Source organism: Apus apus, chromosome 5 (assembly GCF_020740795.1).
Source record: "Apus apus isolate bApuApu2 chromosome 5, bApuApu2.pri.cur, whole genome shotgun sequence".
Lineage (NCBI taxonomy): Eukaryota > Metazoa > Chordata > Aves > Apodiformes > Apodidae > Apus > Apus apus.
In genome coordinates, this window is record NC_067286.1 from 9,773,905 (window position 1) to 9,801,889 (window position 27,985).

A 27,985-nucleotide genomic window follows, 5' to 3' on the forward strand; every position below is an offset into this window, starting at 1 on the left:
CAGGTCTAAAACTCTCATCTGGCGCCAGGTTTGTTGACTTGTTATGGGCTGACATTTTAAACCAAATGCAGGAATTACTCCCCTCTCATTTTCTAAGTTATGCTGGATCAAAACCTAAACATCAGCAATGCTACTGAAAATACAGAAACAACCTCAAACTCAGCAGAATCTCAGCAGCATAAAAATAGTATGCAGATCAGACCTAAACAGTAAGTGCTGCTGATTTCTCTTACGGCACAAAAATATTACTCAGCAGGAGTAAAGGCAGCACAATTGGTTACCGAGTAACTTGTTCAGTGTTATGATACTGTGTCCCAAATGAAAAACTACAGTGTACTGGTTTAGAAGAATGTCCAAAATCAGCTCAAAGTATGTGACAGTGTAAGGGGAAAAACCCCTTGATTTATAGACCTGTGAATTAATAAACCCCTCTTTCTCATTACCTCTCTCTGCCTTCCATTTAGTCTTCACATTACTTGGGCTGGATTTCCTTTAGGCCTGGGTCCTGTTCACTAAACTGCATTAATATACCAATTCCATCTTGAGATCTCCTTTTCTAGAATACTGCCAAGCTGGCAATATGGTTCCTGAGAGACTACTTTCCCTGACATGCAGTAAGCTATTTATTGACACATCACTGTTCCCATGCAGTTTTGCACCTAAGCAGTGAACTGGATAGCAGTTCCATATGTTGGAGCTGTTACACTTCCCTGGAAAATTGTATTACTCTGGGTAAATAAAAAGCTAAGACCAGCAGGAAAAATACCATAAAAATGTAGCTGAACGTTTCATCCTGCCTCCATCAGCAAATTTGGTCTATGACCTCTGCATATGAGTCATGCAAGTGCTTTAAAACTTGCAGTGATTTATATTTTCAGGAGAGGAAGTGCAATGCTTATATTTCTATTCCCCAACCATGCATTACTTTTCTCCATACACCATTTCTTGATCATTATCTATGAACAAAAATATATAGGCACCTTTTTTTCTACTTTGTGGTACATATTAACCAAAACCATTCATCTCAATAACCAGTCTCTCTGTTCTTGGCAGGGTATAGCTGATGTGTAGGTTATTCCTGGAACCACACTAGGTTGATGGTCTCATCATAGGTTTAGTCATGGAAACAGGCTTCTACCAGGACAGGAATTGTTTGTGAAAAAAGGAAATTCCCAGCATATCTGTGAGAAACAAGGAGTTGTAGGGTACACCACTTTAAAAATAAAAGTATCTAATATTTACATAGTTCTTAGTCTGTTCTACAAATGAAGCAATGCTTGTTAGAGCTTAGGACTCCTGTTCCACTGAGAAAGCACTCTGTCTATTCACAGTCCCTCTGAAGAACAGCTTCACTCCTTGAGTCCTATGTTTATAAACAGATGAAGAGAAAAAGTCAAAATACCACACAAGCACGAGAAAAAGAGATCTTCTGGCCCACCACACGGACACAGACTATTTCTGACTCCATTTTCAGTAACTTAACTTTCTATTACTTTTTCAGATAAAATCATGAGTTACCATCCTGCTGATTGGAACCAGTGCTTAACTCCCAGTGAGTGAACTCCAAACCAAGCACAATTATTTCTGGACTTTTGTAGGCTACTACAGAATCACATGAAAGCTTCAGTGAACTGGACCACCTATTTCCAAGAGTTTACATAACTTCTATTATGTGGACACACTCTGGAACAGAGAGATAAGAAGTAACTCTACAACCCACTGTGTAAACCTGGTACTCAATCTACGTATTTGAGATTTTGATTTTAATCCCAGAAACAGCAGTGCCAGGTTTCAAAGCATGTGGCCCATTCCCTGCAAGTCTTAGAGGGCTCCACCTGAATCCATAGTCTGCTTTGGAGAGAGACAGCAGAAGAGGCTATTTTTCAGCTTCTCTAAACGTTATTAGTTTGGGTCTTGGGTCCACAAGCCTGTGTTTTCTATGGTCTGTTTGACCTGTGCTTCTACACTTGAAAAACAGGATTACCCAGAAGGTCTCACTCTTTCCTTTGTGATGCAGGTCTATAAAAAACACAGTGTAGATACAGCTATGTTGACTTCACTCTCTAGGGACCAAGTTAGGAATTACTGTATTGGTTAGCTGTAACTGATTAAGCACTCATTGCTTTCCTTCTGTAAAATCTAACAAATAATCCCTTCATTGAGTAAAGGTGTAAAAACCTATCCCCACAGGATACAGGCCTATGTGTCTTTAGCACATGTCTCTGTGGGATATTTTATTACAGCAAAATCAAAGTGTCTCGCACATCAGAGTCTTGACTGTATCATGTGGCACTGCTCTTCTTCCTCTGTGCTCTCTTCAACTGGTCCTACCCAAATAATGAGAACCTTTCCATCTTGTTTTTCTAGAGTACTAACAGTGATCCATAGTTCTGCTTTACCTAATGGGTGATCTCTTGGGTGCCGTGAATCGTGTGTTGGCAATTTAATCTAGATGGAAATCTTCATCCTTGGAAAGTCTTGCTTTAAAACTATTTTCTGAACTTTTGAAGTTTAACTATCATAGTATCAATCATAGTATTTATTCCTAGTCCAAATGAGTTAAAATGCAGGTAAGGCTCCCCTGCTGAATGAATAATCAACTCATAGAATCTGATGTCTCTGACATACCTGGATCAGTTTCAGAACTCTGCTGCAAAACATTACATCTGTGACCAAGTTAACCCTAGTTTTTCTGATAGGTGTCCAGATATAACCAGGGATCTGAAAGCTTCTGGTTTTGTTCAGATGTGTCCATTTTCATTAGTACTACAGGGCATGTCAATCAAATCCTGCCCATTGTTACTTGTGCAGGCCAATTGTAATTAAGTTAACAAGTCTGTTGTAGTAACCAGGATGGTGTCTAAGCCCTTTCCCTACACTGTTAACAGGAAGAAGAAAGAAAAACCTTGTATTTGTCACCAAGGTAAGCATCTATGAATCTGGGCACACACAAAGGCCAACAAATCTCTGCTGTTTAAGAGCTACAGCAACACTTTAAGCCTCATGATACCACTTTGATGCAGATAATGGTTATCATCACTGTTGTATGGATAGGAAAACAGACAAAAAAAACCAAACTCTTCATGCAGCCTCAGAACAGAACCAGGACCAGCACTCAAGGGCTGATGGCTCCCAGACACAGGCTTAGCTCACTTCAGCAGCAGTCCCCCCACTCTGTCTAAGCTTCATAAACTTGCCACAGCACCATCTTTCTCTCAGCCACTTTATCCTGATTCAAGCTGATCACCTCCTGAACACTTCTGTCACCTTGTCCATCTCCCCCTCCAACACCCTTGTTTGTTGTCACCCTTCTACTTGCCCACTCTGGTGCTGCTGCCACTTCCTCCCCACCTGTGCTTCCACAGGTTCTCCCTTCTCTACGCTACAACCACAGGCACAGAGCCAGAGCTGCTATGTCCAATAGAATTTGTTCTCCAGATCCTGCAGGAAGAAGGACCAGAAGTTAAACCACAAAAAACACTGCCAAGCCAATTTATCATATTTTGAATGCAGGTATTAAAAATATGAAAAGTACTAGTAGCTCCCTCTTGTCCCACTTAGTGGCACCTTAAATTGACTGTATGAAGTGTGCTTTAGAAGTGTGTTTCCAAGGTTAACCACTGATTTTACATTACATCCTAGATCGCATAGTTCTCAGCATAATCCCCAACCTCTTGTGATTCCTGCAAAACACTTCCCTGGCAATTTTTAAAGAAGTCTTCAAAAAAATATATGAAAGCTAATCTGATAGTCCATGCTTCTAGAAACCCATGCTGTCAAATTTAAGTTTAAAAGCACCGCACAGGCAAAAGAAAATATCTCTCAGATCACCCGAGGCTTGGTGTATGTAATAAAGGGAAGACGTTGCCTTTAAAAGTCAAAGGAATCTACCACCTTGTTAAAGAGTACCAGCCAGCTAACCCATGTTGATGAACAAACAGGAGATTTTCAGTTTCTGGGCCCTCACACGGTGAACCTGTTGGTTTATAATTACAGCTCTCTTTGCTTTGCCAAGGCAGGGGGAAAAGGGCAGGCGAGAGGCTGTGCTCCACCACAGTAGCACCTGCATGCAAATGCAGCCATATCAGCTTAGGGGCTCCGAAGGGAACCACTTGCCATAAGTAAATGCAGTTTGACAGCAGCTCCTAATAAGAGGAAGGAAATGAGGGAGAGAAAGAAAAGTGATAGGAGACAAAAGGACTTTATAAAACAGGGCTTTATTGCTTTCATTTGTAGCATTTTTTCTTTGTTCAATGTAAGCACTAAGCCTTCCAATTCCAGATCCTGCACAAAAGAGATACCTGTCTAAAAAAGTTTATTTCAATCTGGAACTGCCTTGCAAGATGCTTCACTAACTCAGCAGTCCATTATTAGGAGTAACAACAAGGTACCTCTAATTAATTTGGCACAGCCTTTGCTTGTGATACCAATAAAATCAATATTAATGGCGAGTCTGTGCTCTCTCATTACAGCACAAAATGGGTAGCAATCTTCTCACAAAGATTTTTGGACCATAGGCTGTGTTTGAGGTCAGCGTAGTTGGCTTCTTCCCACCCCCCTTTTTTCAACCAGGATGGAAAAAATATATAATGATGTGCTATTTAGTACCTGGATAAAAATCTACATTCAGGCTGCCTACACTGAGAGACTGAAACCAGTTCAATATGAAGAAATCTCAGTCTAAGAAAATAAAGATTTTAGTAGCTCACAGAGCTCAAATTAAACACTTAAATAGGTAACACTAGATATTTCTCATGCTGCCTCACATTTCTCTATTTATTTTTATCTGCAGGATCAGGCGTGTTAGAGAGGGAGGCCTGGTAAGAATTGCCTCAGCCATCATTCTTGGTTACTTACATCTGTGGTCAATTTTCCACACTTTCTTCCATAAAAGGTAAACGAGGCGCTGTACTTGCAACAGGATAATCTAAACAATATGAACAATGTTACAGTTAAAGACCATCTGGCTCATCAAGCACAGCTCCAGACTTTTAACTCCTTGAATAAAGTGTGGAACCCTGCAGTGTATTTTTTATCCAAAATTCATTTTTTAAATGGTAAAAGTAGAGCTCCCAGAGACACGAGATTCAGAGTGTAAGGAAATTAATTTTCTGGTTTTATCCCTCTTGTATCTTACACATGGCACAATCTAAGCTAGAGACAAAACACTCGGACATCACATTTTTCTAAAAAAAAAAACAAACCCAACAAACTTTTAAAATTTTCTTCAAGAAGTCCCTGGGTGTAACTAGTATGTGTAGGGTTGGTCTTGCAGAGAGGAGACAAGAGGGTTAAGTATTTCATAATACATTTCAACTTAATGGCCTGATCCTGCCACTTCTTAAAAGGTAATAAAAGTCAAAGAAGGGTCACCAGGAATTGGAAGAAAAAAGGGAGGGAGGGGGAGGGGTGAATGCAGCCAAAGGAGGTTTTTGTTAATGTATGAACAACTTCTTATCTGTTTGATAAATTAAAACAGTGGCTGGTTGGTGGGAGGAAACTGTTAAAGCAACGCAGGAACAAAATAACCTGGAAGAAGGGAAGCCGTTATGGAGAAAGCAGAGTGATCCAGAAAGTCCAAAGAGCAGAGTGAGCACTGGAGCTGGCTGGACTCTGTGCACCAGGAAGACAGACGATGGCTTTGTGCCTCAGTATCCCCTCCCACCCCCCACTCACGGGGTAATGGCAGCCCCTGGAGGGCACCACCAGCATTCACTTCAGTTCTCCTACGCACTCCGAAATACAAAACGGCAGCATGCCCCGAGCCTTGCCCCACATACAGGGTTGAAATATTCTTATACGTACAAAAGGCTATGGACTTTAAAACACACTTGTCTTTGAAATGAACAACAGAGAGAATTAAATCTTGTCACCGGTCATTGTTCAGTTTTCTCAGCTCCAACTCTGTGATTACTGTGTACACAGTGGGTTAAACAGCTCTTAAGTGCTGGGCTGTAATAGAGGGCAGAGTTTTGATGCTCAAGAGTTTGGTTTTTTCTCCAAGGAAGTTTTAATGGCATTATAAAAACAAAACAAAAACAAACCAACAAACAACCACCAACAACTGGTTTGTTGAAATACTTGAATTTCTAAAAATATTTTGGAAGGCGAACCAAGTAACGTCAATTATAGCATAGTTGGAGTTTTTCTTTTCTTATTAATTGGTTCTTTGCTTTAAATTTGGCATCTTGCTTCAACCAGAAACACAACCCTATCTGTTTTCTAGGTAGGGTACACTCATGACTGAACTTTCCCGTACAGTAAGTTCTTCCAGCCACTCCCAGAAACATGTGCCCACAACCCTTTTTCAAAGTCTGCTCTAATTTGGATCTAATTTTCATTGAAGTTACGATATCAGGAGCCCACTGCAATATGTACTGACACACATATGCTAAATTCTTAGATCACAAAATCTTTAAAACATGCAAGCAGGGCCTTTTTTTATTTTTAAATAAATAATTTTTAATATATGGTCATGACTCATCAATTTAAAAAAAAAACAGTGCTACAGTAAGCAAGACAGGTCAAGCAGTTGTGTGATTAATGGGGTCAAAAAGTTAGAATTCATATTTAAAATTTTGGTTGTTCACACTGAAACAATTAACCCATTGACTGAGAACCAACAATACACCAGCCAAAAAAAAAAAGTAAAAATTCAGAAAGAAGCAATATTGTGTCACAAAACACTTATTTAGGTGCATGTTCCTCCTCTTCAAAGAAAAAAAAATAAATCTCCGATTTATCAACAAATTTTCTGGGTGTAACTTTTTCGAAACAAATATGTTTTAAGTATGAGATGTTAAGAATATAGTATGTAAACTAGACACGACCTACTGGCTGTTTTCCTGCAAAAGTCCTGTTTTCTGGTGTACTGACTTAAAAGTCCCTTTCCTCATACTAAAGCTAATATTAGGATTTGGAAAACAAATAATTTCATCAACAAGGAGTCTCCTGCAGAAACCTCCTGTATGTTAATGACAACATCAGTTACAAAAGTGTCTGCCAAGTATATTGTACCTCCAAGAAAAATCATTCTTCTTTTAAATTTATGTTTCTGCTAACTTGACTGAGCACTCATGATAGTAAGCATCAAATGCACTGTAAGCAACCACTGGATTTTAATTAAGAGCATTCCACAGGAATAATACTAACACGTGCTGAGTGATAAGCATATATCCACTAACACTGTTCTGTAAAGCCTTAAATTACACGCTTCAGTGCCCTAGATTTAAATCCTAGAAGACATTGGCACCAATTGCTGGGATTACAACTTTCAATTAAACCTAGAACTGAATTACTGGATTTCAAACTACTTATTTAAGCCACACCTGTCTGCTAAGCTTTTCACCATATTCACACTTAATAACCCTTAACATATTTCAGCTAGAAAGCTCAAATGGTCTTTCAAATTGAATCCTTGTCACTTCTCCATTTCACATATCTGGAAACTGAGGCACCCAGTAATTAAATCTCCAAACCTAATGCAGGAACCTATGCCATGGCCTCCGCTTTTGAAAGGGGTGATTGCACCTCGTTCCCCAACTTGTTGCTAACTCTCACTCTCACATGATCATAATTGCAGGAGAATTCACATGGCCTTATGATAAATTAAATCAGGAAGAGATTCAGATTAAAACCACCCAACCAGTCAACAACAGTAAAAAGCTGTAGTTTTAGCCTGTGTCAGTTCCCAGTCCTATTCATTTCACAGCCACACAAACACACAAATTGGCTTAAGGGATCATGATCAGTGTGAGACTCCATCTTTTCAGTCACCTTGGAATGAAACTACAGTATTAATGCTGGAAAATCCTAATATCTTGCTGTCCACATGAAATCATACACACTCAGGACCATGTGATCATTCAGCAGAGCAAGTGAAGTGGGAATACACATTCAAAAAACAATATTCCAGAAAATACAACCAACATTAAGGGATGGATCTTCAGAAAGCTCATGGTAAAACTGAGGATCTCCTTATGTAGCACACTGAAGGTAACAAAAAAATCACATATATAAGAAGAGTTGTCAGTGACAAATTGCTGGAGGCTGACAGAGCATTCTGAAAAGCCATCATATGCATCTCATATTCATCTACAGCTGTACATCTCTGGCCAGTAACTGCTGAGCTGGTTGGCCGTTCACTTGCTTGTTTTTATGTTATACAAGAGATAGTTGCTATTTATGTAAAGAAAAAAAAAAAAAGATTAAGTTAAAAATTAAATTAACAAAATAAATTAAATCTAACATTCCTATTTAGGTTATATACATTAGAAAAGTGCCAGATAATTATACCCACTGCTGCAACTCAGCTTTACTTTCAAGACCTGAAACAGTAAGATTTCTCTGGAGCCTTTACATGGTCTGCTCCCATGAAACACCCAGAAGAAATACTTTCCTTTGAGGGCAAGGGGAACAGAACTTGCACTCTGGTGAATGCACATAAATAAATACAGCTGAGTCTGTAGCCATTATTTATGAGGCACAGTCTAGGTGGGCACATCTCAGTTTGGGGACCTCCAGAGATCCCTTCCAACCTCAGCCATTCTGTAATTCTGTCACTCCAGGCACACAGTGATCTCTGTAGCTGAGCAGTGACACTGTCATGAGCAACTGTGAATGGCTGGAGACACATCATCTACCTCCCATCACACACTGCCTGTGTGAACCCGAAGTCCCAAGGTTCTGGTATACAGAGATTCTCCAACTCAGAAATGCTCACAAGTTTCAATTATTGATACAACTTGGAGAACAAGACTCCCACTGCAAGAGCAAAGAATTGAGCAAAGAAGCTACCAGGCCATGCATGCCTCCAACCACTCTTTCCATGCACAGACAGGTAAGTGAGTAACTTATATTAGGGAAATCTAAGCCATGTGCATATACAGGAACAACTCATTCTCTTATTGAATTCCTACAAAGAGTTAGATTCATTTAGTAACCTGGTACAAAGAGGTACTGCACAAATATTCTCTGGACGTAGGATCTATTACAAATCAAAACTATTAAGAATTCCATCTTTTCTCTTATCTGATATTTGATATATTACAATAAATATTGCACACACCAGGAAATAAATGAACTGTGTCTTTTGAGAAGAAAGTGTGAAGCTAACATGTCACTTCTGAATTGAAAAAAAAAAAAAAGGTGCCTTTTCTGGAGATTGGCATTACAAAAGCGGGTGGTTGTTTCCTACAGATGAAATCCCTGAAACTGCACATTCTAGTCCATACTCTGTAGTAATTGCTCTCAAGCAAAAAAAAAAATGCTCAGGTTGCTGCTGCTTCTACAAAGCTTTCAATGACCGTAACAACAATGTATGCTAACACTTTTAAAGTCTGGGGAACTAAATTACAAGGAGGACTCCACTAAACACAGAATTCTCTACAGTGCCTGGGTGAAACAACTGAATAAAACTGCTGCAGTTGATTGTACTGTGTCTAGGTCTTGGCACTCATTATTTAAGTTCAGTGGAAACCATTCAGCCTCGAAGCAGACTGACTCATGCACTTTAACTTCCAATTTCCTGCAAATGATCCATTAGGTTTTGGCAAGTTTCATACTGCACAGTAATTCCATGAAAAGGGCAGTTCCCAGACTCTTCTGATTTCAGCAGTTTTTTGTAACAGAGTTCAATGAAAGTAAAATTCGTAGGTATTCATGCCCTTAGGAGACTGAATATGATGACCACCTGAAGACATTCAACACATTTAACAAAGGTAAATTAATTACTTTGCTCCTAAATGTTGTCTTCAAATGTGCTTACTGGGACAAATCCTACTGGGTTATACTACACTCTCCATATTAGGCAACAGGCTTTTAAAACTGAGTTTAGATGTGCAGTGTTAAGTTTTATCTGACAAGTAAAAAAAATATTTGCATACTACCTACATTTCTCCCATAAGTGCACAACCTTCTCCTATACTCCTCTGGGTCTACAACAACTGAAGTGAGACCCTTGATAAGTGCTGATTCCATCACTTGCAACTACAATTGTTTTTAAATTTACCAATCTCTTTAAATATTTTGTCACCAAGTGGTATCTAAAATATGTCAGTAACTTATAATGGAAAATTATTGTGGTATCTCCACCACCACCATTTGGTAACTGTAGATAAATGTGGTCTAGTAAACAGTGACTAGTAAAATTCTTCTTCTATCCTCTGTATGTAACTATTTAAAAATGAGAAAAGAGATTAAAACATCAACATACATATATGTGAATACAGCTTGTAAAGTACTTGGTGGGATTCCAAACCCATATGTGCTCCTGTTCAGCTGATACAGTAGAAAAGCTTTCTCCCCTAAATTTTTTTTTTTTTTTATTTGTATACCTTGCAGATTGTGGGGCTGCAGTCTGGAGATTATCCACACTCTAAGAATGCTACAGTAAACAGACTTCAGCTCAGCACATCTGATCTCAAGCTACACAAGGCAATCATAAAAAGGTTGCAGACTTTTCATGTTTATTCAGTTCCCTAGCCCTCTCTCCTGGAACTGTCAGCAAGTACAGATTATCAACTGAGGTTTGCAAGATACTTCGCTCTTCCTAAGAACTGACCCAATCCCATCCAAATAATTTCACTTAAATGATACAAAAATAAATGGTAGTGGATCTTTGGCTACCATGGGAAAGTCTAGATGCAAAACATTAGCAAAGCGCTAGTAGCAAAAAAGCTTTACAAAACAGAAGCAAGTTTTTTAATGTTTTAAAGTCTTGAAGTGTTTAAAAATATATTGTGTTGGACTAACAGGGGATTAGATACTGTGAAAACTCCAACAGCTATTTAGGTACCTAGGTCCAGGTATGTATTTTGGTGTCTAAAAGACACCTACCAGCTCTACAGGTGCATCTCAGCTGGTAAAGTCCACCAGAGATCCAATTCCCTAGTGTCAGACATCATAGTGCTGGACATGAACACAGACATAAACCTAATTCAAAAAACAGGTGCTTATTTCCCAGCTTCCTTTCCCAATCTAGACTTTGCACAAATATTTCTGCTGTAAATAAGATATGCAAAGATGGCAGACCAAAGTTATAATAATTACTGCCTACTGCAGGAGGTTACCTTACTTTCTGCACAAGCAGCATGGCATTCTGTATTTTACAGTAAACTCTTCTTACGTTCTTGTTATGCAAGTTGCTATTCTCACTTCAGAAAGAACTCTCTCCCACTTTGCTGAAACCACTAGGAATTACCTCCAAAGAGTGGTTAAAAGCTCAAACAATTAGCATAAACCAACCTTCCTCCCTCCCTCCTTCCTTCCCTCATTCCCTTCCTCCCTTTTCCCAGAGGTTCATCTCTCTATCCATGCTAACTGCCTACATATGACTCTACTTCCCTGACAAAAGAATAAAATTTACAGATATTCTTATCTCTCTGGAATTATTACCAAAACTGAAGACCACTGGCTTGAACTGGGGAATCAAATGAAGCAGAACTAGTATACTAGTCATCTAGGGGTTAAGCTAATTTATTAGTGCCCTTGCTGTTTCTTGCATCAGCCGCTATGCATCCACTCTTTAAATTCTGAAAAGAACACCGACCTTTAATCTGTGGTATTAGTTCCTTTGACAAAATGGAAGATTATGTCTTTTTCCCACAAGCCTTCATGCAAAGCTTAGCCAGCTTCCATCTGGTCGGCTAATTAAATGTAAGTTAACATTAAGTTAAGAGCCAGCTCCAGCCCACAGACCTTCTATTCTGCAACTGCAGATTTATTAATTGGCCAAACTATTTGGGTATTTAATTCCAATTTTTTATTACTTCTATTTTCTTCACTCTCTCATGAAAACAGGGAAATGTTTTTGAAGACATATTTGCATAATTTCAGCTTAGAAACACTAAACATTAAGACATGCTAATAAGATTCTGAGCAGCCATGAAATTGTCAGGTTTATTTCTTCTGTGTTTGACATGTTAATAAAGCACCGTCCTAACAATGTGAAGGATCTGCCTATTATGCACAAGATCTGGAATCACTGGAGCTGTACACTTCTAAGCTGGCTGTGACCCACAAACTGGCCCTATATGTACTAAAACTAGAACCAGTTGGTGTATTCCTTATTCAGTCAAAACTTTCTTTGACCTTAATGGGTGTTCTGATTCAATGAAGAACAAAGGGATTAGATCTAATATGGGGTGCTACTAATTGTAATCATGCCTCACAGACAACTTTGGATAAAATTCATGTGGAAAACTGAAAATACAGAGAATCTACTAAGTCAAAAAGGTGCTTTGCACTATTTTATTCTTAATATTAACTCTGCATAGGTCTTGCACCTAATCTGTTCTGCTGTATTTAACATTAGATGTTAGAGACAAAAACTGTACGCTTTAAGACTGCTAAAATAAATAACGTGGCAAAGTCAGGCTTATGAATTTGGTTTAACACCTGATAGTACTTTCAGAAATATTGTTATTAAGTAAAACCAGCTTGAACCTCTTAACCAAATCCTCCTTTGGGATAGAGGCAAAGATCACATTAAGAACTGCTCTTTCTTCATGTATTTATCTAATGTAAACACTATGAAACAGTATGTGAAGCAAAGTAAAAAATTAAAAACCAAGGACAATTTTTTCCTACTTCACACAAACAAAAAAATTAAACACCAATTGAGCTGTTGTTAAAAAAAAACAACAACAAACAAACATCAAACAATTAGAAGTTCAGTTTCGTATAAAAATCTCAACTGTATCAAGACATGAAACAGCATGTTAAAACAACCAAACAAAACTGTGAATGGCACAAAGCACTATCTAATGGAGCAAGACTAAACACTGAAATAAGGAGACCACTGCTCATTTCCACTTCTTACCCTGCAAAAGATCATAGGAGTAAATCAACTCAATTAATCTTTTTCTGCCTCAGTTACTCCAAGCAGATGTTACAAACAGAACAAACATTTCTCCCGTTCTGTCCTGACTCAAAATTTCTCAGGTGTTTAGAAATGCACAGATGAAGATGTTCCATGTAAGGGCAGACTATTAGCAGCTATTTCTGTGTTGGAAATAGAAATGGACAAGTAATTCACTTCTAAGAGACTGAAAACAAAAACACTGTTGTTACAGACAACAATAGAAACAAATCATTTTTTTAAATGAAGTTTGGTTATAATTTGGGATTTTTTTATCAGCTTATTCTGTTCTCTTCCTTACCCATTAAACTTTAATGACTTGCTTGATAAAAACCTCTCTCATGCACCTTTGAACCTCTGTTTTATCCTCTGCCTAGTTACTTCACATTTCTGCTCTTACTGTACGCACCGGCTCTGTTTTCTTGTAGCTTACCCTGGGAACGTTGTGTTACCCTTTACTCGGATTTAGCTCAGAAAGTCTGATAAAATCCACTGGGGTAACTCCTTCAAAAATGAAATGCAAGAAGCAAAATGCAATCTAAATTTACCAATCCTGCTCTAAGACTAGTCACAGTCTTATTCCAGAGACCCATCAGGATGCAGTTCATATTCAAAATACCAGACTTGCAATACAGCGAAATGCTGAGCTCCACTCTTGACACACACTTCTAGCTGATTCCTGTGAACTAATTCCTGGCATTTAATCCACTCACGCCAGCTTTCCTCGTGAACTGGAGCCACCTTGTGCCCTACAGAGCACCTGCACCCTGCAGCCCGTTTGGGGAAGTACTTGCAAAGCATACTGGCATGCTGTGCATGAGATAACAACTCCTAAAAATATTTATTTGGATTCTATAGAAATTGTTTCATTTGTGAGTTACTCTTTCCAGTCACCTCAACATGAACAAAATAATAAAGATGCAAAGCAAGTGAATGCTGATTATTGTTTTTTCAGTTCAACCCACCACTGCAATGAGATTTTAGGAAGTATGCAAGGCACTAAGTCACTTCCAACAGTCGTGGTATGAAGAACACCATACCTATTTTCTAGTTTATTTTCTGTTCTTACCTACAATTGAGAAGCATAACAAAGTAGTGACAAGAATCCAAGACCCTGAGCTGCTTTGCTGATGTTCTATTTTGCAGTAAAACAGTAAAGTGTCTTCCTCTACAGCAAGAAATTTGAGTGCCCAGCACATGGCCTTAAAATGTTGACAAGTGCTAGAGTTCAGACCTGGCCTCAAGCCACAGAATTCAGAATCACCTTTGAAACACCCCCAAAACTCAAGAGTCTAATTTTTTTGTTGTTTTGGTCTCACTATAAAATAGGGATCATATATGTCAAATAGATCTGGACATACTTCCAGAGGCTACTGGGACAAATTCTGACTCAGGGCCAAATCTACCATATTCATGTTATTTTATTCTAACAGGATCGATATGAAAAGTGTTGAGGGGGATAAGAGTACTGAGCCAACACGTACCTCCTCTCTTCTCAAAGCAAGGGTGATTTTCTTTATTCCAAGAGGGGGGGCAGATGTGATCAGCTTTTCTAGTAAAATTAATACGTATCATTTAAACACATGAGATCTGACATTTCTTCTTAATCCTGAAAGTACAGGCCACAAAAAAACCCTCCAAACCCTGAACTACACAGTTACAACAAAAACTGTTCTGGCCTTTTACCATTCTTCCTCTTCTTCATGCAACTACAACGACAAGTTAGGCATATCATCTTTTTAATCCAGTACTGCAATACATTATCCTGCATTTACTCTGAGCACTCTGACATTATCATTATCTTCTTTTGTGCCCGACAGCAACTGCAGCTCCTATAATGCCATTATTGTAATTAAGAACAATCTGAACCATTGACAGCATTGCCTCGTTTGCTCTAGAATACCTTGTGCATTAGTGTTCTTCTTAAACCAATATTTCACTATTAATAGTTTGCTCTTTAGAACTGCCTACAGTTAGAAGAAAAAAAACTATTAGGCCTCAGTCTAACTTGATGGTCAAAGAAGAAACTTATTATGAAAAAATAAATGAAAGGCTGTACACTGCCAACTGTTACGCTGTTCTTTACACACACTCACACCCTGCCAACCTATTCAGGCCGTTGCCCAGGTGAAGACGCTTATTTTGGCTTGCTTCAAAAGGACCACCTGTACAGATACAAAAGAAAACACCCTTCTCTTCTCCCACTAAATGTACCCAAAGTACTTCTCTGTCTAACCTCTCCCTTTCATTAATCCAGCTCACAGTTGGATAAGTAGGGCATGGCAATTTAGACATTCTGGTCTTGGAAATTCTGACCTTAACACCTACCCTTGCTGCATGCATACTCTCTAGGCTGCCTGTACCCCTGTTCATCTGTCTGTAAGGCATGATGCTTGCTGAGCCAAGATGGTGGTCCACCACAGCCCTATGATTGCTTAATACCCAAGTATTTGACTGTCTGGAATTGCAGGGAAACAATCAATCATGAGCTAAGGAAGTGCATGTACAAGTGGTAGGGCAACACTGAAATAACAGCATGCACTTTTAGGAGATAGGGCCAGAAAACCTTTGGCCAGGCCATGAGAAGCAACTTAAAATTTTTCCTTTGCAGTAAATAAGAAGCTCAAACCAGGACACCAGAGAATTATGCCCTAACATAAAAGAAATCAGCAGTCATTTCCTGCACACTGTCTGAAAAGGGTTATGTTGAAGTCCACCTATTGAACATCACTGGTAAGAGGAACCTTTATCTATTCTTAGTAGACATTAATATAGGCAAGCACTACAGGAAAATGACTAAAGAAACACAGCTACTGGAAACAGCTGGTATCCCAAAAAGATAATGCAGAAAAACATGTATGAAATAAATTCTTTCATTACTCCCTTTCTCCATCCTGTCTGTAGCATCATTAACTTCACTTGAACTGTTTGCTTGTGCACTGCTGCAGCCACCAAAGCCAAGAGGCCAGCTTTAGAGCACTTAAAAGTTGTCTTAGCATGTGCAAAGACAGGCTAAAGAGATTCAAGTACTACAGACTTCAGTACCAATACTAAAGATGTGGTGATGGATTTTTCTTCTCGTGAACATACTTTCCATTAAAAAATGATGAACCTTATACTAGAGAAACATTCAGGAAATTATAATGTTTAGACTACATTTAGGATCTTTGATGCTTTCAAAGCTTTTGCAGTATGAGATTGTATTTTCATGTCTGGGACATCTCTACCACTCTGGAGAGAACAGCTGCTCCTCACTCTACCACATCCTTCAGTCCCTGCTCAGAGCTTTAGAAGGTAGGCAGTAGCAGCTGACAACTGTTGCACCCCCTCTCCTAGCACCCTGACTGAAGTCCCTATGAATAAAGGTTAGTATCACCCACCACTTGGTCACTGCCATAGACTGTGGAAGGAAGGGAAAAGAACAGAATCGGCTCTATGCTAAGTAGAAATCAGAAAAGCCAAAAGGACTTAACCACAAATACCACTACCAAGAATGACTTGCAGAAATATATATTCCAGGCATTTTCTTTTATAAGAATAATTATGTAAGGAAAGCAGGTAAGATATTGTCAACCATGGTACACTACATAGTACTTAACACAAACATCAGTAAGTCATGAAGAATAAAAAGATTAAAAGTAGTATTACTAACTCATTACCAATGTGCTCTCTTTCATGTTGTACTAAATCTACATATATGATAAGAACGTTTCATAGTGATTTTTTCAAAGGGACTACTACAAAACTAAAAGGAAAGCAGAACATTTGAGAGGCTGCAGAGTCTTGTTTCTTAACCTTGCAATTCTTTAATATTTTGAGTAAGATCATCACTCTGCTGAACAGTGGCACAGCCTAGAGCCAGGTGCAGGATTAGGGTGAACAGATGGTGGCTAATCTTCCTAATAAAGCTCTGCCAGTACAACTCACTCTTGACCAGTCACATCCCTGTTTTTCTTTTTTTTCTAGCCCTTAGTTTTCTCCATCCTGAGCACATGTTGTCAATGGATAGTAGCATGGTAGTCTAAGGATTCTCATAAGGCTGCTGATCTGAGTCTGCTTTTGGTCCAAGACATCTTTTGTTTGTATTTCAGTCTAGTCACCAAAGTGAATTAACTCACTGGCGTACTCAACACACACACCCACCCAATCCCAAGAGGGACAAGGGTATTATATTAATAAATATTAGCACACCAAACAGAAAATGTATGACAATACATCCAAAAGCAAGGCTCTGAGTACAGCTACACACCCAAAGAAGCAGAGGAACTACTATGAGCTGGAGAAGGGACATGGAATACATAGAGAACAAGCTAAGCCCTCAGCCCAGCATTTGGAAGTAATACAAGTCAAAATGTGAAGCACTGCAAAATATCCTGCGTTCCAGCTCATCCTATCTCACACAAAATGGCATCACACTGCTCGCAGCACAACACTGACTGCACCTAGTGCACTGTTAACTGCCCTTCCAAGGGTCATCTCTTTTTTGTTTTGGCTGCAGTTTAGCTAAGAAAATAGCCTGTCATCATGGACACAAGTCAACAGCACCATGTATTTTATTAGGAACTGGTGTGGGGAGAAAAAGGAAGAGGATAGAAGCACCAGATGGGAAAGCAATAGTATTTTAGATACACCTCAGTCACTGCTTTTCTAAAGCTTCACAAAGAACTCTGCCTCTAGAACTACTGATTTCACTCTCAGTGACATCAGCATTTTGCTGAAAAGGACTGCAGAACTGTGTGGATTAAGTTAATTGGAAGCATTTGATCTTGGACACAGTGAAGTAACAAAGAACTGGACTGTCCTTATCTTAATCTCAGTGAGAAAGGCAGAGAGCCCAGTATTAAACTATTCCATCTGCAGGGAGGGCATGGTTTACTGGTTGTGGAAGACATTAAAGTGAAAATAAAAAGCATGATCTACCCCAGAGATTCTGTCCAATGGAGATTAACAGAAGCAAAGACCTGCACTTACAGGAAGCTGCCATTGAGCTCAGGGGTTTCAGAATATGTAGAACCCCACAAGCTGTAACCATACCCAGCGAGAACTTTTCTCTTTGTCAGTCTTGGTCTCCTCTCACCTTCAGGGCAGATTCCTTAAATGCTAAGGAAAATGCTGGAGTTCTAAAATTACAGATTCCTCAACAGCACGCTCACTTTTCTGAGGATGAAAATGAGAACTTCATATTTACTCTCTTCTACAGCTTCACCTGGTTATATCCACCTTCACGCTGAAGACTGGATGCATGTTTTTTTGAGTCTGATATCAGGGATAGCATATTTTAAATCTGGAAACATAAAGAAAAAAATTATGTTGAAATAAAGGTACATCAGTCTGAGCTGGCCTCTAGCTGTTTTTTCATCCTTTCCATGGCTCTGTCATGTAATTTGGAAGCACCGGAGACTCTTCAACAACTTGTTTAATGCTGATATTATTCACCACTTTAATCTTTTTTACCTTTCATCTAGATAATTGCTATGCATCTAGCCAACTACAGCAGATGCTGAAAATAACTGACAGACTATGCTGTCATCATGCCTTCAGCACACCTGGCCAGTCAGAGGTACAGGCTTGGTTTATCAGACCAGTCCACCTTCCCTCAGCTGAGATCCTGAACCATCAGACACTGGAACCTTTAGATGATCTCCAGAGGTCCCTTCCAGTAACTATTCAGTAATTTTGCAACCTAAGCTTGTCAGTCCCCATGACAGCACAGTCCAGCTGGCAGCTTGTGGCCACCACCCCTTCGCCACAGATGGGGAACAACAGCTGTAGCAAAAAGCACTGCCAAACCCCCAAGCACCCTCATCCATGTCTGCTCACAGCACCCTGAAGAGAAGCAGTGACCACTGTGACCAAGGCAGCACGAGGAGAGAGGGGGGAGCAGCTGCTGCTGACGAGAGGAGAGGAAGGAACGGATACAGCCTTACTGGAAGACATCCTTCCCACACTCCCCCTCCCTGCGACCATCCAGCCCTGTCCCTCCTCCCAGGCCAGCTCACTTCAGAGAGCAGCTGCCTTCTACAGCCAGACCCCTTGGCTCTGCTCCTCTCCACCACCCTGCTTCCTTTAACCCGTTCTGTGCATCTTTAGTTTTATCCTGTATGAAATCTATAGACTCAGACAATGAAGAAACTGCTCAAATGGAAAAACACAGGACATAAAAGCCATACTTCTGTAACAGCTAACTTGCCCACATTATCTAAGGCTGCTTTGGAAGTCAAATGCAAAGACAGAGTTCAGTGGCTCTATGCCCACATGCAGGTAGTCAAGAGAACAACAACAGAATTAATAGCTGTGTTAGGTCAGAATAGCTGATCAAAGTCCAGGGTTGCAGCTCCTAGCAGAAATGCATTCTTAGCAATACAAATAGGGAAAAGGAAACCAACAGAATATTTTCCCCTGGTACAAGCTTGCAAATAGCCATTAATTTAATGATAGGCATTTAATTATTTCTGAACTAGAAATACTGATGATGGCCTACATGATTCACATGTGGGCCACTGCACACTTCTTTTTTTTTTCATCTAGAATGAACTCAGACCCATTTTTAGTCCCTCCCTTTCAAAAAACATTCCTGGCATACAAAGCACCCTGTAGCAGTAACTTTCACAATTTAATCACACAGGAGGAAAAACAAAACCAAAACCTGTATCGCCTTATTTATTTCAAAAGCAATTGGATGGACTTAAGGATTAGAGGTGCTCTTGTGGGAACCAGCAGGACAGCCTGGCTCTGTGTTCTCTTCACACACATGCCCTACTGCATCCATGGGTCCTCCTGCCTCCTGTGAGACACCACGAGCTCCTTTGCCTCCTCTCTGGCAGAGGAGAGGTGGGCAGTGCTGTGCTTTGTGCTAATCCCAACATTGTCAGTGCATTTTACATATCCTTTGTTTTACAATCCTGTGTTATCTAATCCCTTCACAAATGTTTACACATGCTAGGAGACATTCACATAAAGCAGGCACCGGGTATGCTCAGCTCTGCCATGATAGGGTACCTCTGGATATAGACTCAATAACCTGTCTGGCAAAAATGCAGATATCCGGGAATTACATGTTCTTCCTGCACATATTGGTGTAAAGAAAATACACGGACCAAGCACAATTGGACTGAGTCCTACATTAATATTTGGTTAAAACAATGGCTTTTTTAGAACAAGTTAGGGATTATCTGAGACTTCTGAGATTCAGAAATGAATTCACAGGCAACGTTTTCATATTTTTCTCTGAATGAACCAGACCCAAAGCCTTTAAAAGAAAAAAAAAAGTCTCTTGAAACCAAAACCAAAGAGAAAATTGATTGATTAGATAAAATTGCTAATGAGATCATGAGTCCTATAAAAACTGAAATGCCAGAAGTAATGTTAAAATGCAGGTTAAAGGAGGAAAAAAAATGAGAAACATATGCAAGATACACAGATAAAGAATGCTAGGTTGCAAATTACTGCATGCAGAGGCTCTTTGCAATGTTTGTGAAAATATAGTGCCTGACTTCATAAGATCTAGCTCTCAATTTAGCCACATATAAATAATGAGAGATGCTTAACAATGCCTTACAGATAACAGCTAACAGGCCTGATTAGTTTCCATTTATTACAGAGAGCAGCACTTGTGGGAAGAGGAGGCAGGAAGGCAAGAGAAAGGCAGATCCAAAAACTATCACAGGCTGCAGCAGTTTCTCTTTCACCTGCACAAACTCAGCATAGCAGAGCAGGTAACAAACAGCTTCTAGCCTGTTGGAGCTGCTATTTACTTGAACGTTTGAGAGGTGCATCTGGAGGTCTACTGCCATCCCAGCATAAGCAACAGTTGGGTATTCTGCCTACACTGACAGAAGTGTTTCAAAGGCTGTTTATCTTTCTGCCCTTCAACAAAGAGGCCTCCCCAGACACCCCCTGACAATTTGGATTCAAAGGAGGGAAACAAAACCCCAATACTCTCCTCTTGAGTAGTTTATCTTCCTTTCATACCCTGTAGATGTGCTTAGAAGACTCACACCAATGCAATAACAAATGAAGCAGGGGCCTCTTCCCTCTATATTTCTTTTCACTTTCCACGTTCCTTCCACTTAACAGAAGTATTTTATCTACGTAACAGAACCTGCTGTAAGGCAAGAATTATTTCAATTGTGGTGCTAAAAGGTTTTGTCCAGCATCAGCTACACAGCCGTCCTGATGTGCCTGTGGCATTACATCATGTAACACAGTGTGTATGGGAAAGGTTACATGCACATTTCAGTTGCTACGCACTGAAGTTGGAGGTAAAGTGCATGATGGCAGACATCAAAAAGAGCTGTTCAGCTATTCTGATGGCACAAGAAGACCTGGGGTCAATTCAGTAAAAGATAGAAATTCAAAAGTACAGATATTGATGTAGAAAAAGACAGGTCAGCATAACCAGTGGAAGGGCTTATCTTGGTGTTAAGAAGAGTTGAATGGAAGAGGCTAACCATTAATGTATTTAACCTTGAGCATCAGGTAAAACAGATAACAGAAAACAATCACTAATTAAACTTACTGTGAACCTACCCCATTAACGTACTAAAATACCTTCCCTTATGCTGAAAGAATCCCTACTCATAAAAGCCCCTACCTTCTAAGCATGCCAGTGAAAAGTGGAAGTGAAGAGCTAGTTAACCAATCATGCAGACAAATGATACCAGTACACTTAGAGATAGGGAAATCTTTAAATTTTTTTTGAGCATAAAACAAATTCTGTGCTACAGGGAAGGTGTGCTAGCTTTGTGTATTTATGACCTAGCACCCCTCTCTGTGCAGAACTGGAATAAAGCAAGTATTTTGAGTCTGTGTGTGGCTTGGATTATTGCATCCCAGGTAAAGAGACTTCACTTTGGGACAACAATACATATGAGTGACAGTGAAGCATTCCCATGCCATTGCCTTTTCACAGAAAGCACTACATGCTGTCTTCAAAGCACCAGTATGAAATTAGCATTCAGTGGCCCATTTTCATTGCACCATGTATTAGGTAGGCCATAAATCAGTTCTTTCAGCTTCATCTGCATTTTAAATACAATAGGTGAGAACAATAGAAAAGACAAAGACTGCAAAGCATTTAAGCTAGTCTAGAATCTCTTGCGTGAGAAAGAAAAGCAAAGCAAAAGTCTACTGATAGAAAAAAATGAGTCCTTTGCACCAGAGTGCATTACTGTACTTAAAAAGAAGCTGCAGAAGCAGGACCAAATAAAATAATCCAAGTATGTAAATTAAAATTCAGCAGAATACTTCTTGTATACTAAGAAATCCATTGATTTTGTAGTAGAATGCCCAGACCAAAGGAACAAACTCCCACACAAGGCATTTCAGTCATGGATTCCAGAAAAACAAAAATTTTACTTAAAACACCTGAAAAACTCTCATCACCCTACACTTATTCTTAATTTGTATTTTTAATTTGTTCTCATTTCATAGTATTCTGTGAAACGCACAATGGCAACAAAGTAAAGATTAAGTTGAAGGTTATTATCAAGAAATAGCAGAACCTACAATATTTCACACTGTTAACATACTTCCTCAAATATCAAAATGAAATCCAAACAAGTGATACAGTAGAAAAAGAAGAAATATCGTAAGTGGAAACTAGAAGAAAATCAATTCCTTCTCCTGCCCATCAACACCAAATAAACTAGGCAGAAGAGCAAAGTGCTGAAATCGACATCTCATCAATTGGAAAATCAAAAGAACCCACACAATGAGCTCTCTACCAAATTCATGAGCCCAAACTGTCTGCTTCCCATCTGCTCCTATGCAATTTAAGCAATTCTGAACTCTGCTCTGTGTTCCCAAATGTCACAAATTTATTAGCATGTCAGGGGCCAATTCTTAAGATTCCCCACTACGGTAAGCTCTTAGGAGTGAAATTTCTGTGTCTACGATTGCCAGGCCAGGAAAATTCAACAACAATCACATATGATCTTATTGAACCCAGCATGAAGAATTTCTAAGATAACATAACACACCCCTGCATCTGAAAAAAAAGGAGGTCAATCTGTTATCTCCTTGCACTTGTATCAAGATATGTTTAGGATACAATAATCACATATCATCTACAAGTTAACTAAATATGTAACAAAGATAGTACAAAAATGTAATTAGTATACTCCCTACAGCTGGCAAAATATTTTTGCATTATTAAAAAAATACTAATTCTTAGCCCTTGTAGTAAGATACCAAAATAAATCAGTAAGTTTCTGTCCTCCTTGTAACAGCAGAACTCATACCAACTGAAAGATAGAGAAATTTTCAGTTCCCCCTTATTACAACTGCCCCAAGTTCCACTGACTTTCTTGACCTCTTGCTACATTGTAAGAGCCAGGTATTCTCCTGAGCTTTTGATTCCAGGTGTGCACCCTGAGAACAGAGGGGCATGCAGCAGAGGAACAGAGTCGGGTGTGCAGCAGTCCCATGGTAGCCTGTGAGGGTGTGGAGGTTGGGAAGAAAGCCACAGTAGCTCTGGCCAGATCAACCCAGCTTATCTAGAGACTGGGATGACAGAGGCATCTTCTGCACAACCTACATTCATCTAAATGAATCTACTGCCCATACATTGAAGATAACAATCAGAATAAAGAGAATTGTTGCCTCAAAAAAATACTGACACAGGTGAAATACAGAAGATGGATTTATGCTACTAGAACATTAAAATCACAAAGCACCGGACTAAGTAGGTAAAAGGGGAAATTAATACCCTACACAGAAAAAAAACCCACAGCGTTATTTCTAAAGACTTACTAACAGTTCATCCTATTTAGACCTTATATGATTAGAAATCAACATTCACAACAAAATGAGGTAGAAATCTGTATCAGATTAACTGGACTAGAGAATAGATCTTGATGTTCTACAAAAAATATGAAGACAGAGTAAAGGTGCAACCCGAGTTCTTCATTCTAGTTTCCAAAAGTTGAAGGTCTAAACATGCCCAGCAGAAAAAAAACCACATTTTTTTCCAAATGCCTGTCTTGAACATTTCCTAATACATTATGCGTGTTAACAGTTGAATAACCATGTGCACTTCTCTGACCAAGACCTTGTCTCTATAGGAAACCTGCCACTAGACAGGTCAATTAAAGTAGGAAAAAGAATCAAAGTCTAGATAAATAAGCAGTCTGATCTTCTATATGAAGTTCCTACCTAGGCTTCAAATGCATCTGGAAACTTAGAAGCTGTGCCAGCACAACTTAAGATGGAACTCATGTGTGCCACAGCCAGTGAGAAACAAGACGACTCATTGATAGTTTGCAAACCCATATCTATTTCTAGTGGAGGGCAGATTAGGAAGCATGAAGTTCCAACTCTAACAATTCTGTGATTCTGCATCAGGCTTCACAGTAAGGATTTACCAGCTCTAAAGCCATCTGAATCTGCTAAAAACAAAAAAGGAAGATAGCACCGCATCAATCTCATCACTGTATGTGCTTCCACTAAAGAAACATAATGAATACACGCAGAAGCAAGAAGGATGTTAAGGGCAATTTAATAAAATTCTTCTTCTACCACCAGCAAATAACAAACTCCTCACAAAGTTTTTTGGTTTTTTTTTTCTACAAACCATCATTACTTTTGAATAGACTTTAGAAAACTGGGAAACACAAAGGATGACACTAATGCTGCTCCAAAATTTCAGAAGGGTAAATATGAATGATAACACAATAGGAGGTACAGGTTTTAGACATTAAATTTAATACAGATATAGAAGTAACAAGAAATATTATTTCGCAGAATACATATTTTTGTGAAATAACAAGATTGTGGGTAAAAGTAACTGCTGCCTCTAACAGTTTGCTGGAGATTTGTGACAATATCCGCCACTGAGGAAAACTGCATTGTACAATAATAATACTGGACATACAAAATCTACTACAAACAGGCCAAATTAATCATCTCTAACCATACGTACAATACACGGTCACCACAGAAAATCACTGCTAGTTCAATGCTGCTAATACTCATTAATCCCCTAACAGAATAATGTATCAAACTGGGTAATAATAAACTCTGTAATCATGTATTATTTCATCAACTTCTAGACCATCTGCAATGACCAGAAAAAGCCAACGTGAGCACAGTCATGCAACATGAATTTTAATTGAAAAGCAAGACCATGCATCTCAGAAAGATGGTATGGTAGCTCCAGAATGAGGGGCTGTTCTTGCCAGCTATACAGTCCGTGTCCACAGCACTGGTACTGCTCTGAAACACTGTGCCTGGTTTAATTATTCACACACACATCAGAGGCAAGGGCCTGCTGATCCTAACACCTTTCTTCACACTTGGAAGCAACAAACGCTGCTTGAAAAAAGTGTTCTGAAGGGACTGTTCCTTTGACTCTATTTGCTCCGTATTTAAATTAACATCAACTGTGAAAATGATGGGTGAGGGAGGTTAAATTCCAATTCTCTGCCTCATGGCATTTTAAATAGGCTGATTCAGTAGGGGGGTGGATATTAACTCACATGTATGGACAAAGAACCAGACTGTTGTACATGCCTGGTGTTCTTCCAAGGTCCAGTGTCACGAGGCAAAGGTTTTTTGCTTCGTACAAGAGCAACCAGGTTAAGCTCAAGGCATCCGAGGAATGATTACTATCACAAACACGACATGGGCTGCGTGCATTACACTGGGTTCTCAGAGCAGCGTGTATCGGCCGTGCCTCACACCGACACGAAGCGGCACACTGGGGGTCAAACAGCACGTCAGCTCCTGGCGTGTTTCACCCCCGCATCAGGCAGGAACTCCTGACGGACGCGCTGCGAGGAGCGGCCGGGCCCGCGGGGCCCGCGACCTGGAGGCGCCCCGGGCCCTGCCCCGCCGCGCTGCCCCGGCCCAGCAGGCCTGCCGGGCCCGCCCGCCCCTGCCGCGGGGAAACACTTCCTTCCCCAGCCCGCCCCGCCGGACCAGCTCCGCACTGCCCCCCGCGCGGCGTGCGGGGAGAAGGGGGCGGGCACGGCTCCGCGGGCCCGAGCTGCTCCCCCGCCCGGCCCAGGCTCGCCTCGGCCGCAGGCACAGCCCGCCCCGCGGCCGGGCTGCGTGCGGTGCCCCGGGCCGGGCTGCGTGCGGTGCCCCCGGGCCGGGCTGCGTGCGGTGCCCCGGGCCGGGCTGCGTGCGGTGCCCCGGGCCGGGCTGCGTGCGGTGCCCCAGGGCCGGGCTGCGTGCGGTGCCCCGGGCCGGGCTGCGTGCGGTGCCCCGGCCTTGGCCGGCCCGCGCTCCCGCTTCTCCCCGCCGTGCCGCGCCGGCTCCCCGCGCAGCGGCAGGGACGGGGCAGCGCGCTCCTCCCTCGCCGCTCGCCTGCCCACCCCACCCGCACGTCCTTCCCCAGTCAGCCCCTTCCTCCCGCTCCCCTGAGCCTTTTCCTCTCCCCCTGTCTCCTCCTCCTCTTCCCGCTCACTCCCCCCCCCCCCCCCCCGCCCCATTTTAAGGTAACTCCCAGGAAACGTGCAAACCTGTCATTTTTTTACCTTCTTTGGCTTTTTTCCTCCTCGCCAGCGTGCCGCCGAGCTTGCCCAGGAAGGAGTCATCTTTCTTTCTGGACGGCGGAGATTTCGGGGTGGGGGACTTGGGGGAAGACGGAGATTTCTGCGGGGACGCTGCCATCACGGCCCAGCCGGCGCCCGGGGATGGAGGAGACGGGTCCGAGGCCCCGATGCGCTGGGAGGCTGCTCCCGGCTCTGAACGGAAGCGGAATTATTTCAAGCATTTGAAGCAGCTCCTGCTCCGCTCTCCCGGCTCTCCCGCTCATTCCCTCCCTCCCTCCCGCCCGCCCTCTCGCCCGCCCGGCGCCCGCTAGGGAGGGCCGGCCCCCTCCCCAGCCCCAGAGCCGTGCCCCCTCCCCAGCAGTGCCCCCTCCCCAGCCGTGCCCCCTCCCCAGCAGTGCCCCCTCCCCAGCCGTGCCCCCTCCCCAGCAGTGCCCCCTCCCCAGCCCCACGGCCGTGCCCCCTCCCCAGCTGTGCCCCCTCCCCAGCTGTGCCCCCTCCCCAGCCCCACAGCCACCCCACACGCACCCCCCCATCCCAAGGGCCCCTTTCCCAGCCCATCGGGTGCCCCTACCTGCCCTTCTCAGGGGGTTCAGCCATGGGCCGAGGGTCCTCGTTCTGCCTGCCCGCTCTTCGGCTCGGGCTTAGGAAAAGCGTGTTTCACACAGTCCCGGCAAAGAGAAAGCCCAGCAGCAGGAGCTGGCCTGGCTCTCGAGGAGGGCTGCACCCCCCCGAATGGTGTGAAGGCCACGCTCCTTTCCCAGCTGAGTCACCCCGTTTTTTGGGTGGCCAGCATTACCCTGAGGCACGGACCGTGTCTCACAGCCCATCCACCCTCTGTCTGGCAGGAGAGCCAGTCACCAACTCAGGCTGCTTGGCTAAACGCACCGATGTAGGCGACTACACACACCAGAGTGCTACGTAACACAGGTGCCCAAAGTTAAACACAGGCAGGACTGCTGGAAAATAACTCAGAAATTTAGAATGGTGTGGTTATTTTGTGTAAGGTGTACACTCTCTTTCTCTCTCTCTCTCTCTCTCTATATATATATATATATATATATATGCAGGTTAAAATTGCAGTCAGAGAGGCATCAGTTAGTGCCACAGCTGGCACCGAGCAAGGACATTCTGCAATAACCGGGCCTTGAAGAAGGCAATTCGTCAAGAGGCTTATAGAGTGTCTCATGTAAATCAGCAACTTGGCAGAGGAGACTTGAAGTCTACATAAGGAATGCAATAGGTAATAAAGAAGAACCAAAATCAAGGATGTTGATGGCTAAACCAGTCTTGGGCAGTTGAAGCTGTTGAAGTTGTGATGTTGTATTCTGTAGGTGAACTTAGCTCATTATAATGTCATTATAAAACTAAAAATCACACCCCTAGGTCAAAAAGACCCCTGCTGAGATGAAGACCCTTTTCCTGAGCATGTGTGATAGCAGAAAAAGCGGTATAACTATAGTTAATCACTAACCAATCACTATAATGAGGATGGACTTGGAAACTTAATAACTCTATAGTTCTGTGTATAAATATGTAATGAAAAATCTCCCGTGGTGTGCTTGATTTGTGGAAAGGCACCAAGTACCCAGCTTTGCACAAACCTGCATTAAATAACAATGCTTCCTTCCTA

At 41.4% G+C, this 27,985-nt stretch overlaps 1 protein-coding gene across 2 annotated transcripts in view; it reads right to left on the minus strand.

Moving 5' to 3' along the window:
• The window catches only part of PARVA (parvin alpha), a 67,316-nt gene extending 40,143 nt beyond the window's left edge, over positions 1-27,173 (minus strand). Inside the window, exons 1-2 of one of the 2 annotated variants that reach the window (XM_051621552.1) lie at positions 26,927-27,173; positions 26,338-26,547 (exon numbers count right to left, since the gene is read on the minus strand). In XM_051621552.1, the coding sequence (XP_051477512.1) occupies positions 26,338-26,473 (136 nt within the window). In that variant the 5' untranslated portion in view covers positions 26,474-26,547; positions 26,927-27,173. Of the gene's footprint in view, positions 1-25,335; positions 25,557-26,337; positions 26,548-26,926 lie in introns of those variants that run through there. The other variant, XM_051621554.1, reaches the window with a different exon arrangement.
• Positions 27,174-27,985: the final 812 nt, after the last annotated feature.